Genomic DNA, 12844 nt, shown 5'->3' on the forward strand with positions numbered 1-12844 from the left:
CCCCTTCGGCTGCTGCAGGCTCCAGCCCAGCTGGGGGCCTGGCTCCCCTCCGAGTATTCTTGGCTTCTGCCTCTTTAAGAGCTGGCCCCGCCCCCATCGCGTGACGCACTAGATGCTTCCGCTCGGGGCTTTCATCCCTGCGAGGCCCCCGGCTTCTATAGCTGTCTGAGTAGGTGCCTGTAGGGCGAGCTCAGCAGCAGGGTTCGGAGCTGCCGCTGCCTCAGCCTAGACGCTCTGCATAGCTAAGGCTCGGGGAGGGGGTGGGCTGGGCATGGGAGCGGGCGGCAGGGACCGCTGGAGAAAAGCCTTTTCCAGTCAGGCGCTGGGTGGGCGCCTGGAAATGCGCCGCGGGTGAGAGAGGACCCTTGTTGGGCCGGAAGCGGCCGCGCGGCGGAGAGCAGCGACGTGCCGATGGGGTCCGGGTCGCGGAGCCCTGCGGGGCGTTCGCGGCACCGGAGCCGCAGGGAGGCGGGCGGGTCCCGGGAGAGGAGGCGCCGCCGGTCCCGCTCCGGGTCCAGCGGCGCCAGCAGCGATGGAGGCGGCCGGGCCCGGGGTAGCGAGACGCGGCGGCGCAGGAAGCCGGGCTCGGGGTGAGACGCGGCCCCCGGACAGGAGCGGCCGGGGCGGGGCGGTGCCCGCTGCAGGGACAGGCCCAGGCCCAGCCCGGGGCTCTCTGACCTGGGGCGAGTCGCTTCACCCACCCCCGGGCCTCCCCCCTGAGCAGGTGAACGGGGGAGCGCGCCCTGGGCCCATTGCCCCGGGGGAGCCGCGCGCCGGCCCCCTCCCTGTCCCGGGACAGGCCGAGCTGGGCAAGGCTCCTAGGCGGGCGCAGCTCTACCGAGAGCGAAGCGGCTTCTGCGGGGGTAGCTGTTCCCGCGTGGGAAGGGGAACGAACCACAGCGGCTTTGTCCCCACCCCAGGGTGTAACTATTCTGATAAATCACACCCCTAACCAGCAGCGTTATACTGGTTCCAACCTTGGCCTGAACCTCGTACAGACGTTGTCTGGTTGGCTGTGGCTTCATCCCGAATGCAAGTTGCGGGTGTGTGAGCTGGCAACAGGAGAGGCAGCCTGATTGAGAGGAACAAGCCCAGGGCTGAAAGTCAGGCGATCCAAGATCTTTTCCTGGCTCTGCCACTAACTCGCTGTGTGGCTTCACGTCTGTACTTCCTCTGGCGGTGAAATGTGGCGAGCGCTTACCCATCTCAGGGTTGTGAGGGTGAATGAATGAATAAACGTTTGGACGGCTAGATAGGCAGGTTGCTATGTAAGCCCTGTAGTGCTATGCAGTTTTTCTCTGAGGTTGTAGCTATCACTAGGGTGGTGTTGTTTTCTTCTAGCTCTGACTCTGATGAGAGAAAGAGATGGAGAAAGAAGAAAAGCAAAAGCAGGGACCGGCACCACAAAAGCCAGAAGAAACGCCGCGCTCGGTCACGGGATCACTCCACTAGCTCAGACTCTGAGGCAGAGAGAGAGAAGAAAAGAGGCCGCAGCAGAGAGAGGAGAAGAAAGCGATCCAGTTCCAGGTCTTCTGTGTCTTCCGTCACATCTCCCTCTCCTTCACGTGAGGAGCTGGGGCAACAGCTGAGCCTTCAGGAGCGACTCAGACTGAAAGAGGAGAAGAAGCAGCAGGCTGAGATGATGAAGGCATTGGAAACACCGGAGGAGAAGAGGGCTAGGCGGCTGGCGAAGAAGGAAGCCAAAGAGAGGAAAAAGCGTGAGAAGATGGGCTGGGGGGAGGAATACATGGGCTACACCAACACCGATAACCCCTTTGGGGACAACAACCTGCTAGGCACCTTCATCTGGAGCAAGGTGAGGCCTCTCTCTATCTCAACGGGCAGTGAGGTGGAGGGGATAAATGGGCTCTTCCCTCCCCCAAGCTTCCTGTGTCATGAGATAATCAGGGCTGTGCTGCTCCCCATGGTAGAGCTTCCCCCTGGGAACCTCAGTCAGTTCAGCATTGCACATTCCAGCTGAGCTGCTGCGCAGAGGGCCAAGGGGTGATGGTGCAGGGTCAGGGATGATAAGGCGCAGGGAGGGACACGTTTGCCTGGGGTGAGTTGGGGGAGGAATTTGAAAAGGCTAGGAACAGCAAAGCAAAAGTGAGGGTGAAACCTGCACTGAGGACACGCTGGAGAAGCACCCACTTGTTTTGAGCAATTATCTTAAAGATCCAGTGCAGTTTTATTCGGCCTGCCATTGAAAACGTATGCATTACATAGAGCTTAATGGTAATTTAAGTGGGATGGTGGCTTCTTGTGTATCCTCGTTGAGGAGGCCACAGCTAAATTCCTGGGGGCCACTGGCTGAGTTCTAGTCCCACAGCATCATCTGTGATGAGGTGGAGTGTGTGGATGGTAGAACCCTGCAGGGGGCTTGTATTGGGGACTTCCTGCCACTTCACAAATGGCAACTGAGAGGCCTGTTGGGGGCTGCTTACTCTTGGTGCGGGATTGATTCTAGGCCCTGGAGAAGAAAGGGATCGGCCACCTGGAGGAGAAAGAACTGAAGGAGAGAAACAAACGAATCCAGGAGGACAACCGCCTGGAGCTGCAGAAGGTGAGAGCCAGTAGCCCTTTTCGGCCTGTGACCTGCCGCGGAGCTAATGCAGGCGAGGACACTGGCCCCGATATAAGTCACTTGGTTACTGGTGGCTGTCTTTCTCTTCCCCTCCCTCTCCCCCCCCCGGCCTCCGCCAAGTCTAATGCTCCCATCTTTGGGCGAAGAGAGTGGCATGTGTGGTGATGGGGATGTGGTGGTACAGGTTCTTGCCTCTGCACAGAGATGGTGCCCTATTCTCAATACTGAATCCTCAGAATGAGCTGGTCCCTGGTCTCTTTAATGACACACTATTAAACCAATAGAGATCTCAGTACCCCCCAGCCCTGAGCATGGGCCCAGTCAGGGGTCTGTGCTGCCCGTATCTAGTGAGTTTCAGCTCTCCTCTTGTCCATGCCAGCATTGGTTCTCCTCTTGCTTGGTGCCCTTCCACTCCCTGTAAGGGCAGGGCCAATCGTGGGAAATGGGGCAGTTTTGCGCTGGGTTCGATTTGAATCTAGCATCCATGAGTTCACATGCTGGGACTGGCTGAGCCTTTGGGGAATGGTGCCCCAGGCTGTGCACTGCAACAGTCTTCCCTCCCTCTGAGACAGGTGAAGCAGTTGCGCTTGGAACGGGAGCGAGAAAAGGCGATGCGTGAGCAGGAGCTGGAGATGCTGCAGCGGGAGAAAGAGGCGGAGCACTTCAAAACCTGGGAGGAGCAAGAGGACAACTTCCACCTCCACCAGGCCAAGCTGCGGTATTGTCTCAGGCCTGTGTGCTGGGGGCAGGCACGGTCTGAGCCCTGGTAGCTGGAACTCAGTGTGTTCTCTTGTTACCTGCAGATCAAAAATCCGGATCCGGGACGGCCGTGCCAAACCCATCGACTTGCTGGCCAAGTACATCAGTGCAGAGGATGACGACCTGGCAGTGGAAATGCATGAGCCTTACACATTCCTGAATGGCCTGACGGTCTCCGACATGGAGGATCTGCTGGAGGATATCCAGGTACCTCTCCTCCAGTACTGCTGCTTCCAGGCCTCCATTCTCTAGCTGGGGGGGTTAGATGCTGTCCGAGCTTCCTTCCTGTCCTTTGCACGCTGTCCCTGTGCCCCACCTCTGGTGCTCATCAGCTCTGCCTCCAGTGCTCACTGGAATAGCAACACCTGCAGCTGCAAATGGCCTGATTCAACCAGCAGGGCCAGGCCTCGCCTCTGAATTCACATGGCTCTTTGTTTCAGGTTTACATGGAACTGGAGCAGGGCAAGAATGTGGATTTCTGGAGGGACATGACCATTATCACTGAGGACGAGATAGCCAAACTCCGTAAACTAGAGGCTTCTGGGAAAGGCCCAGGTAAGGGGGAGGGGAACGCTGGCTGTCAGCACCTGCATTGCTTATGCACAGCAGTGCCGATGAGAGAGGGGATCATGGCCTAGTAGTTAGAGCAGAGGCCTGTGTTCTGCTCTGCCCCATCTCGCTCTCTGACCTTTGTCAAATTGCTTCTCCTCTCTGAGCTGTTGTCACTGAGGCGGTGACCTCCCTGCTGTGAGCTCTGCACTGTCTGTGTAGTGCCAAGCAGGCTCAAGGGTGCTGTAGAATAATCCAGAGCTATGTGGAACCGTGGTTCTGGAGTGTGGGCGATTCCCGGCCCTGGAACTCTCGGTTGCCTGGCTCTAGGCTGAGCCGGGAGGCTGTAACCAAGCCAGGTGAATTCCCCTGCGTTTGTACAGAGAACTCAGTACATGTGCAGTGGCTTGTCAGCTCTGGCTGGTAAAATCCTGAGTCTCCGTGATTGCAGCTCCCCAGCCTTGCTTCCATGGCCTGTATCAAAGGGCTTTGCTCTCCTGCAGTTGCGATTTCTCTTGCTGCTGCCAGGGGGCACCCATGTGCCATTATTGCTCTTCCTGTTTGAGCTCCGTGGAACTGAGGCCCCATGGCTCCGTCCTGCCCGCGAAGTGATGGGGCGCTGGGGCCCGGAGGTTGCCGCAGAACCACTGGTGCAGTGAGCGTCAGCGTCACACGCTGAGAGCACGATCCTGTCACCTGAGCCCAAGCTTGTGCCAAAGCTCCTGGGTTAGGAACTCTCAGCCAAGAGCCTGCTAAAGGCCTGGGTGTGGCATGTGCATCGGAGCCCAGGCCCCATCCTGAATGGTGCTTGGCACTCCATGCCCATTGAAGGGAATCAAGGGCACTCTGTGCTTGGCAGGGTTGGGCCCTGCCAAATGCCCCGTTCAAACGGCCTTCAGTCTGTAGCCGAGCAACACCTGACATCTGGGCAGGGGGAATCCGGCAGGGGTTCAGTGGGGTTCGTGCACCAGGCAGGGAGGGTGCATTGATGGAGTGTCCGATCCTGGAGGGGTGGCTCTGCATTGTGGCTCAGGAACTGGTGGGTCATTCTGTCCCGTAGCACCCGTTGGAGCTAACTCATGTTAACCCTCGTCTGTCCTCACGACAGGAGAGCGCCGAGAAGGAGTCAATGCCTCCGTCAGCTCGGACGTGCAGTCAGTGTTCAAGGGGAAGACATACAACCAGCTGCAAGTGATCTTCCAAGGGATCGAGGGCAAGATCCGAGCAGGGGGGCCCAACCTGGACATCGGTTACTGGGAGAGTCTGCTGCAGCAGCTTAAAGCGTATATGGCCCGGGCCAGGTGAGCGGGAGAGGGAGCATATCCCATCTGGATCAGGGCTGCAGCCCCAAGGTGGGGTATCAAGCACTCGCCTGCAGTGGGCGGTACTGGGGAATTGTGTCACAGATCACGGGGGTGGGAGGTGTGCCAACATGCCAAGCCGGACATGGGCTTTTTAGCTCCCTCCCAGCTGGTTATGGGTTGCTTCCCTTCCGGGGTTGAGGGGAAGGAGAGTGCCCCACGTCTCTTTTAGCCTGGGTGACAGGTTCAGACGCTGCACAGGACAAAGGCTAATATTGAGTCCGCTCCTCTTTCGTTGCCCCCCATGATGACTGGGGCTCAAGATGTCTGACCCTGAGCCGTCTGTGTAGGTCTCCCTGGGAGCATTGCTGGAACCTTCGGGGCAGGACCCTGGGCGCTGAGCCCGGTTTCACATCTCGCTCTGGTGGTGTATGTGATGCCAAGGGGGTCCCAGCCCGGGGGGCTCAGGGAAGGCCATGCTGGGGGCCTCACCCTTTGCTCTCGTCACTTCATTGCAGGCTTCGGGAGCGGCACCAGGACGTGCTGCGCCAGAAGCTGTACAAGCTGAAGCAGGAGCAGGGAGTGGAGAGTGAGCCGCTTTTCCCCATCCTGAAGAAGGAGCCGTCTTCTCCCAGCGACAGGTACGCAGAGCGGGCAATTTCCTTCTGGTGCCAGAAGCTGACAGGGTTATTTAGCTCCGACCCCTCCAGCCCCTGAGAGCACTCCCTCAGCTGAGCGCCCCCCGTCAGTGAGCCGACGGCTGAGCAGCACGGCCCAGCAGGTAGAGCACAGGACTCCAGGGTTCAGTTCCAGGTTTTGCTGCTGCCTCGCTGTGACTTCGCCGAAGTCCCTTCCCCTTGCTGTCCTCGGCTTCCCCATCTGCACAGCAATGCTAACCAAGTGAAGCCTTGAGCTCTGGGGATGAAGGGCAGAGGGTTGCTGGCTTTTCCCATGGACAAGGTTTGCGATGAGGTTTTTAGTAGCAGTTGGATTCCCAAACCTCTGTAAAACCCTCCCGTGAAGTCCGGTTGGGTTGACTGTCGGCCTGGGGGGAGTTCATCGGATTGAGAAGTTCCCGAGATCCAGCTCCCAAGCAGTGGGAAGGTCGGCTGGCTTCGAGCACTGTTGTGCACAAAGATGGGAAGCGTAGGTGTGGGCAGGTTTCACCTGACTCCTCCATCTCTGGGCTGCCGTCGGTCAGATCTAGTGTCCGGCGTGATGGGCTGGCTCCCAGGTGATGCATGGTTACCTGGCTGGTTTTACACAGGGGTGCGCCAGGCCGCTGCAGTCCCAGCAGGGGGTGTCACAGTTGGCACGTCAGGAGCAGGGAGAGACTGACCTGAGCTGGGGGAAGGGCCCTGGACATGGTGAGGTAGTGCCCTGCTCCGCTGAACACTGCTGTTTCTGAGCACTTCCCTCCACGCCGCCCAAGGCTTCCTGCGGCCGGAGATGGCAGCGGTCGGTCTGTTGGTACCGGTGAGAGGTTGCACCCGTCCAGTGCTGGGAGTAGAACCCATCGCTAGGCTGGCAGCCAGGCCGCCTTTGGACAGATGGGCTTCGTAGCTCCCTGGAGCCCCGGCTCTCCCCCCAGACCACCCCTCTTCTAGAGCCAGGAATAGAGCCCTGCCCCATAGAACAGGGGTTCACAACCTTCTTCTCTCTGAGGCCCGCCTCGACATGCTATAAAAACACCAGGGCCCAGCTGGTGGGGGAGGCCTCAGGGCAGGGGCCTTGGGCATAGGTGTAGTTTGACTTCCATTTTGGGGGGTCAGGGGCCAGTAGGGCTTGAGCCACCTCCGCATAGCGGGGTCCGGGGGGGAGGGGGGGAGTGCCACCTCCACCCCGACTCACCTCAGCAGGCCACCCACCTGTCTGAAGGGGGGGCAACCAGAAATTATAACTCAAAGGTGGAGGCTTAGCTCAAAAAATTTGAAAACAGCTCAGGGTGCAGGGAGGGGGGTAGCTAGGGGCTGTGTGTGGGCGGGGGGGGAGCTCAGGATGCAGGGTGGGGGAGCTCAGGGAGGGGGTAGCTAGGGGCTGTGTGCGGGCTGGGGGGAGCTCAGGGTGCAGGGAGAGGGGTATTAGGGGCTGTGTGTGGGCGGGGGGGAGCTCGGTGCAGGGAGAGGGGCATTAGGGGCTGTGTGCTGGGAGGACTCCCTGTGATCCCTGTTCCCAGAGGGGTCTGGAGCCACGGAGCCGGGTCTCCCCACCCAGGCGGCTCTTCCCGGCTGCCGCTGTGGGAGCAAAGGGGGCTGGGAGCTGAGGAGCAGCTTCAGCAGGAGGGACGGGAACGCTGCCTGCTCCATGCACCAGCCAGAGCAGCAGCTGCCCCTCACTGCCCGGGGTCACGGCAAAACCAGCCGCCTTTGCTGGCACAATGGCAATGCTCCAGGGCCGCCCGGGGGGGGGCAAGTGGGGCAATTTGCCCCGGGCCCCGCAGGGGCCCCCATGAGAGTTTTTCGGGGCTCCTGGAACGGGGTCCTTCACTTGCTCCGGGGGCCCTGGAAAACTCTTGCGGGGCCCGGGCCCCTGGAGCTTCTTCCGCTCTGGGTCTTTGGGGGCAATTCGGTGGCGGGGGCCCCCCACCGCTGAAGACCCCAGGCCCCCTGAATCCTCTGGGCGGCCCTGCAATGCTCAGTTCAGGTGAGCCTGCTCCATACAACCTCGATCGGAAATTCTTCTGCCAGGGAGGTGGTTGTGCCACTGCGCTGGAGGGGATCGGGGGTTCAGACGCGGGGGCCCCACGGCCCCCTAGAAAAGGCTCGCTGACACCCAGGGGGCTGTGGACCCCGGGTTGAGAACCGCTGCCGTAGAACATCCAGTACCTTTCCCTTCCCCCCATTCTCTGTGCCGGCACGACTCCAGCCAGCGGGTCCCGCCATGTGGCAGCAGCCGTGGTGCAGGGGCTGGGAATTGCTCACTGGTCGCTGAGTTAACGCTCCTCGTTCCCAGCTGCTCAGCCTCAATCAAAGAGGCGAACGGCGCCTGAGGGGGTTCCCTCCAGTCGGGTTCCTGCCGTTTTAGGCAAATCTTCTCCCTGTCGACCCCCAGACGATGGATCCTTCCAGGGGCCAGCGTCGGTGCCTTGTCGCGAGCGCTGCAGGGTGGATTCTTGCCTTCTGGGGCATGGATCATCCCCCTGCACCAGCCCTGGGCAACAGAAGGCTCCGTTCTGAGTGTAGTGTTTGGGGGGTGTCCCCGTGCCCTGCCTGCCAGAAGTCCTCTCCTGGGAGGAAGGGCGCCGTGGTGGTTGCCCTGGAGCAGCAGTAGCCCGTGGCAGCTTCGCTGTGTTTGGCCTCCGTAGGCTGCAGCAGCTCGACGGCGCCAGGCCGGCACAGGTGAGAGGTGTCTCTGTGGAAGAGGCATTGTGGCACATGGCAGACCTAGCGTTCACCCGCAGAGGGCAGTGCCCTGTGGGAGCAGGCGTTAGAGCCGTCCTCACTGTCCTTCCACACTGCCCGAGCCTGCCCCGCGTGACCTGACCGTCCAGGTTCTCACCCGGCCCCCAGCGCCGTAACCTCTCTCCCCTCTGCCTTATAGGCCGGACCCAGAGGAGAGCGCTCCAGCGCAGCCGGGCCCCTCCACGGCGGGAGCCCCCTCGGAGGGCGGGGGAGAGGCAGAGGCCAAGGCAGAGGGGGAGGGGGAAGCGGTTCTGATGGAGGAGGACCTGATTCAGCAGAGCTTAGACGACTACGACGCCGGGAGATACAGCCCCAGGCTGCTGAACTCCCACGAGCTGCCCTGCGACGCCCACGTGCTGGAGGCCGAGGAGGATCTCCAGCGGCTGCTGCTCTTGAGACAACAGCTCCAGGCCACAGGTAACAGTTGCTGGCTGGCCCGGGTGTGTCCATCTCCTCAGGGGCTCTGTCACTGAGAGGTGCTGGCTGGCACTGCCTATGGGGCCTGGGTCTCTAGGATAACAGCAGTTCGCATGGGGGCCGCAGAGCAGCTCCCTGGGGAAGGCCTGGCAGCCTCCTCGCTGGGGACAGACTCAGCAAAGCCCTGGGGAGTCTATGTGCCCGCCCCAGGGTGTGTGGGATGAGGGGCTGGAGGAGCCTGAGCAGACCAAGGACCCACTACCCGGGGTTTGGGTATCATCTCTCCAGGTTATTGCCTCCTATCAAGCAGCCAGCCCATCCCCTTGAAGCCTGAGCCGGAGCCCTCTGTACCCCCTACCCCCCGTTCTCAGCGGCCTCCAGCCTGGCCCCTGGAAGGGTGTGCGGGCTCCTCCCTCCCCTCCTTAGCATGCCTCAGACCGGCCTCGGGCTGCCGGGGGTGGAACAGTCAGGCCTCAAGTCCCCGTCCCAGGCTGGGTCCTGCTGGGGCGGATCCAGTGGTGTGGCCTCACCCTGTGCTGCCCTGGGAGGGTGCCAGGCCTGTGCCCCCAGAGCAGTAGTGCTGCAGGCCTCGCCCACCAGGCTGCCCTCTAACCAACCCCTTGCCCCTTCCTCCACAGGAGACGCTAGCGAGAGCGCCGAGGACATTTTCTTCCGCAGGGCCAAGGAGGGCATGGGCGCTGACGAGGCCCAGTTCAGTGTGGAGATGCCCCTGACAGGCAAGGCCTACCTATGGGCTGACAAGTACCGGCCCCGCAAGCCCCGCTTCTTCAACCGCGTCCACACGGGCTTCGAGTGGAACAAGTACAACCAGACGCACTACGACTTCGACAACCCGCCGCCCAAGATCGTCCAGGGCTACAAGTTCAACATCTTCTACCCCGACCTGATCGACAAGCGCTCCACGCCCGAGTACTTCCTGGAGGCCTGTCAGGACAATAAGGACTTTGCCATCCTGCGCTTCCACGCTGGCCCGCCCTACGAGGACATCGCCTTCAAGATCGTCAACCGGGAGTGGGAGTATTCGCACCGCCACGGCTTCCGCTGCCAGTTCGCCAACGGCATCTTCCAGCTCTGGTTCCACTTCAAGCGGTACCGGTACCGCAGGTGAGGGCGCCGGGCATCCACCCGCCGACTCTGGGCTGCCTCCCTTTGGAGGGACCTTTTGCTGGACCCGCGGGTGAGCGCTCTCACATCAAAGGGGGCAGGTTCTGTGTGCTCTGGATTGTAGGGGCATTCCCTGCCGGCGGGCCCTCTGGCGCGCTCTGTATATTGCTTTGTGTCGGGGGGGGCTCTCCTCTCCCCCTTGTGTTTTTAATGGGCTCTGGTAGGGGATCCTGGGATGGGTGTGGTGCGACTCACCCAGCAAAATAAACCTAGATTCTCTAAACCTGGCGCTCTGGGAGCGATAGCCCCTCATGGCGTCTGGGCCGCAATGGGCCAGGAGAGCCCAGAGGCAGTGCTAGCCTCCTGCCGTTTTCAAAGCAGCCGCTAGAGGGTGGCCAGCACTCTGCTTCGCTGGGTCCTCGGTTGGACCAGTCACTCCCTGGAAAAACTATCTGTTCCCTTGAGCTCTGTTCCCAAGGGAGCTCTCCCCGTCCGTCCCTGCTGCGGGAAGCTAGCATCCTGGGGCGCAGGAGGGGAAGGGCTTGGGGCACTGCCCATAGCCATCAGCCCATCCCAGATAACCACCAGCCTCTCCTGGGCACCCACCCACCACAGGTGCACTAGTGTGAAGGTGGCACTATGTCCCCCCTGCACAAGCAGAGGGATGTGGCATGAGGTAAAACCACTGTGCCAGGCCTGCCCCCTTCCCCTCACTGCTGGGGCGAGTCCCAGCCTCGCAGGCCAGCGAGAGCATCGCGGGGCTAAAGGGCGTCAGCTGGTGTCGCATGGAGAGGGGACAGTGAGCAGCCAGCGCAGTGCTGTGAGCTCCTGTGCTCCGTTCCCAGCTTAGCCCTCCACCGTGGGCACACAGCGTCACTTCTCCAGGGCCCGTTGGATCCATCCGAGCCCCTGCTGCCCCTGGGTCTGACTCCCATCACTCCAGCCCTGGTGTCACCTGATTGTCTGCAGAGGTGCAGAATAGAACCCAGGCGTCCAGCCTCCTTTGCTCACCAGTGGGCTGCCTTTGATGGGGTGCTATCCCCTGCTACCCCAGCCTGCCTCTGCAAGCTCCTCACTCCCTGTTGTAGGGAGCTAGCAGCCAGCGCTCTGTGTGCTGACAGGCCGAGCACCAAGGAGATGGCTCTGTCCTGAGGTGACCGGGCCTTCCCCGCTGACGGTTTCCAGGCCTGAGCGGCCCATGCCAGACTCCTCTCAAGGGAGATGTTCCCCAGAAGTGGCCTCAGCGCCCTTTCTTGTGGGGCCTTCACTGAGATCCTGCTTTGGGAGCTCGGCCTGGCACGCTTCCCTCCCTTCTCAGCCAGCCTCCTTTCACTTCCCTGCTGGGAGCCCGGCGCCCCCTGCTCCTGCTGACGCCACCTCTGCCCCTTTCCAGGGCCCACGCTGCCTTCTGTGCCTAAGATGAAAGTTGCCGGGGGCTGGTGTCCAGCTGGGAGGGGCCATGCGGGGGAGGTTTTTACCCACCAGCTGTTGCTTTGCTGCTGAACTTGGAGGAAGAGCGCTGTCCTGTTCTGCGGACAGTGACCTGGGCCACGTGCCTAGGATAGTCATGGCCTGTCAGCAGCTGGCACATCCCAAGCTGCTCCTCTCCAGCTGCATTTCTCTTCCCCCCCCCCCCCCAGTAGGGAGCAGCAGGCCCAGCCCCCTGGGACGGGAGAGGTGCTACAAAAGGGTTGGCCTGAGGATCGGCTTTCCCCTTGGACACCAGCTTTCTAATGGGGCGATAGGTGTCCCCCGTCTCCCTGTGGCTGGCGCTGCTCTGCCAGTCCCAGCTGGCCACAAGATGTTGTCCCAACGCTCCTGGTACCTCCTGACTGATCAATGGCTCTTCCTGGCTGGCTATAACGGTTATGCCAGCCTGGGCGGGCGGCGGTGGGAGAGGCCAGGCGCTGAGGGCGGCAGGCCCAGCTTTGGGCGCACTCATGCTCTGGCACCTGTGGCACGGGCAGGCTCAGCAAATGTGGGTTAAATGGGCTCGGTTTGGCGTGTGCAAAGCCCCTTGTGTTTTTCGGGAGGGGCTGCCCTGTGGTTGGCTTCTCTGCCACTCATCAGCATCACATGTAGGAAGGACAGGAGTTAACCCTGAGCCAGGGCCAGCTGCTGCGGCAAAGTGACCTATCCAGCTGTGCACACATGGGGGGGCTGTGCTAGCATCACACCTGGCCCATAGCTTGGCCCACACGTTAGCGGCTGGGATTGGGCCTGTGGGGGCAGCCGTTGTATGGCCTGGCCCGTAGGTACATGTGATGTGGCATGGGTCCGATGCTGCCCGCTGGTGGGCATCTTGCCTGGCCAAGCTGCCTTTTTAAGCCTAGTGCAAGTCTCACAGGCTGGTCCTGGCAGCTCCTTCTCCAGACCCACCACGCCTTGGCAAGGGCCCAGGGCCTGCCCCCTTCCAGGAAGGGGGCATATGCCCAGTGCCCCCTCAGCTCTTTGAATTGCAGTTTCCTGGCCATGAGCAGGAGGCGGTGCCGGCCGGGGAGCTGGAAACGCAGCTCGGGGTATTGAATCCACTAGGTTGCCGGGGCTGGAGCACGGGATGGGAGAAGCAGAAGCCCCAAGGCTGCTGGGGACACAGAAATAACAAGGCCAGCGCTGTCTGCAGCCGCTTTCGGATTCCTCTTGGCCCAGACCAGCCTGCGATGTGGCTGCAAATCCTCCTCGGCTCCCCTCAGCGTGTGACGCGTGTC

General features: G+C 61.4%; 1 protein-coding gene across 1 annotated transcript; it reads left to right on the forward strand.

Annotated features, from left to right (window-relative positions):
* The first annotated feature begins 411 nt into the window (after positions 1–411).
* CACTIN (cactin, spliceosome C complex subunit) lies at positions 412–10216 on the forward strand. Its single transcript, XM_065422104.1, has 10 exons — positions 412–590; positions 1342–1816; positions 2468–2563; positions 3157–3302; positions 3388–3550; positions 3784–3898; positions 5001–5193; positions 5712–5834; positions 8734–9011; positions 9650–10216. The coding sequence occupies exons 1-10, from the start codon at positions 412–414 to the stop codon at positions 10138–10140; spliced, it is 2259 nt and encodes a 752-aa protein (XP_065278176.1). The 3' UTR covers positions 10141–10216.
* The last annotated feature ends 2628 nt before the right edge of the window (positions 10217–12844 follow it).

The sequence above is a fragment of the Emys orbicularis genome, chromosome 24 (genome assembly GCF_028017835.1).
Source record: "Emys orbicularis isolate rEmyOrb1 chromosome 24, rEmyOrb1.hap1, whole genome shotgun sequence".
Taxonomy (NCBI): Eukaryota; Metazoa; Chordata; order Testudines; family Emydidae; genus Emys; species Emys orbicularis.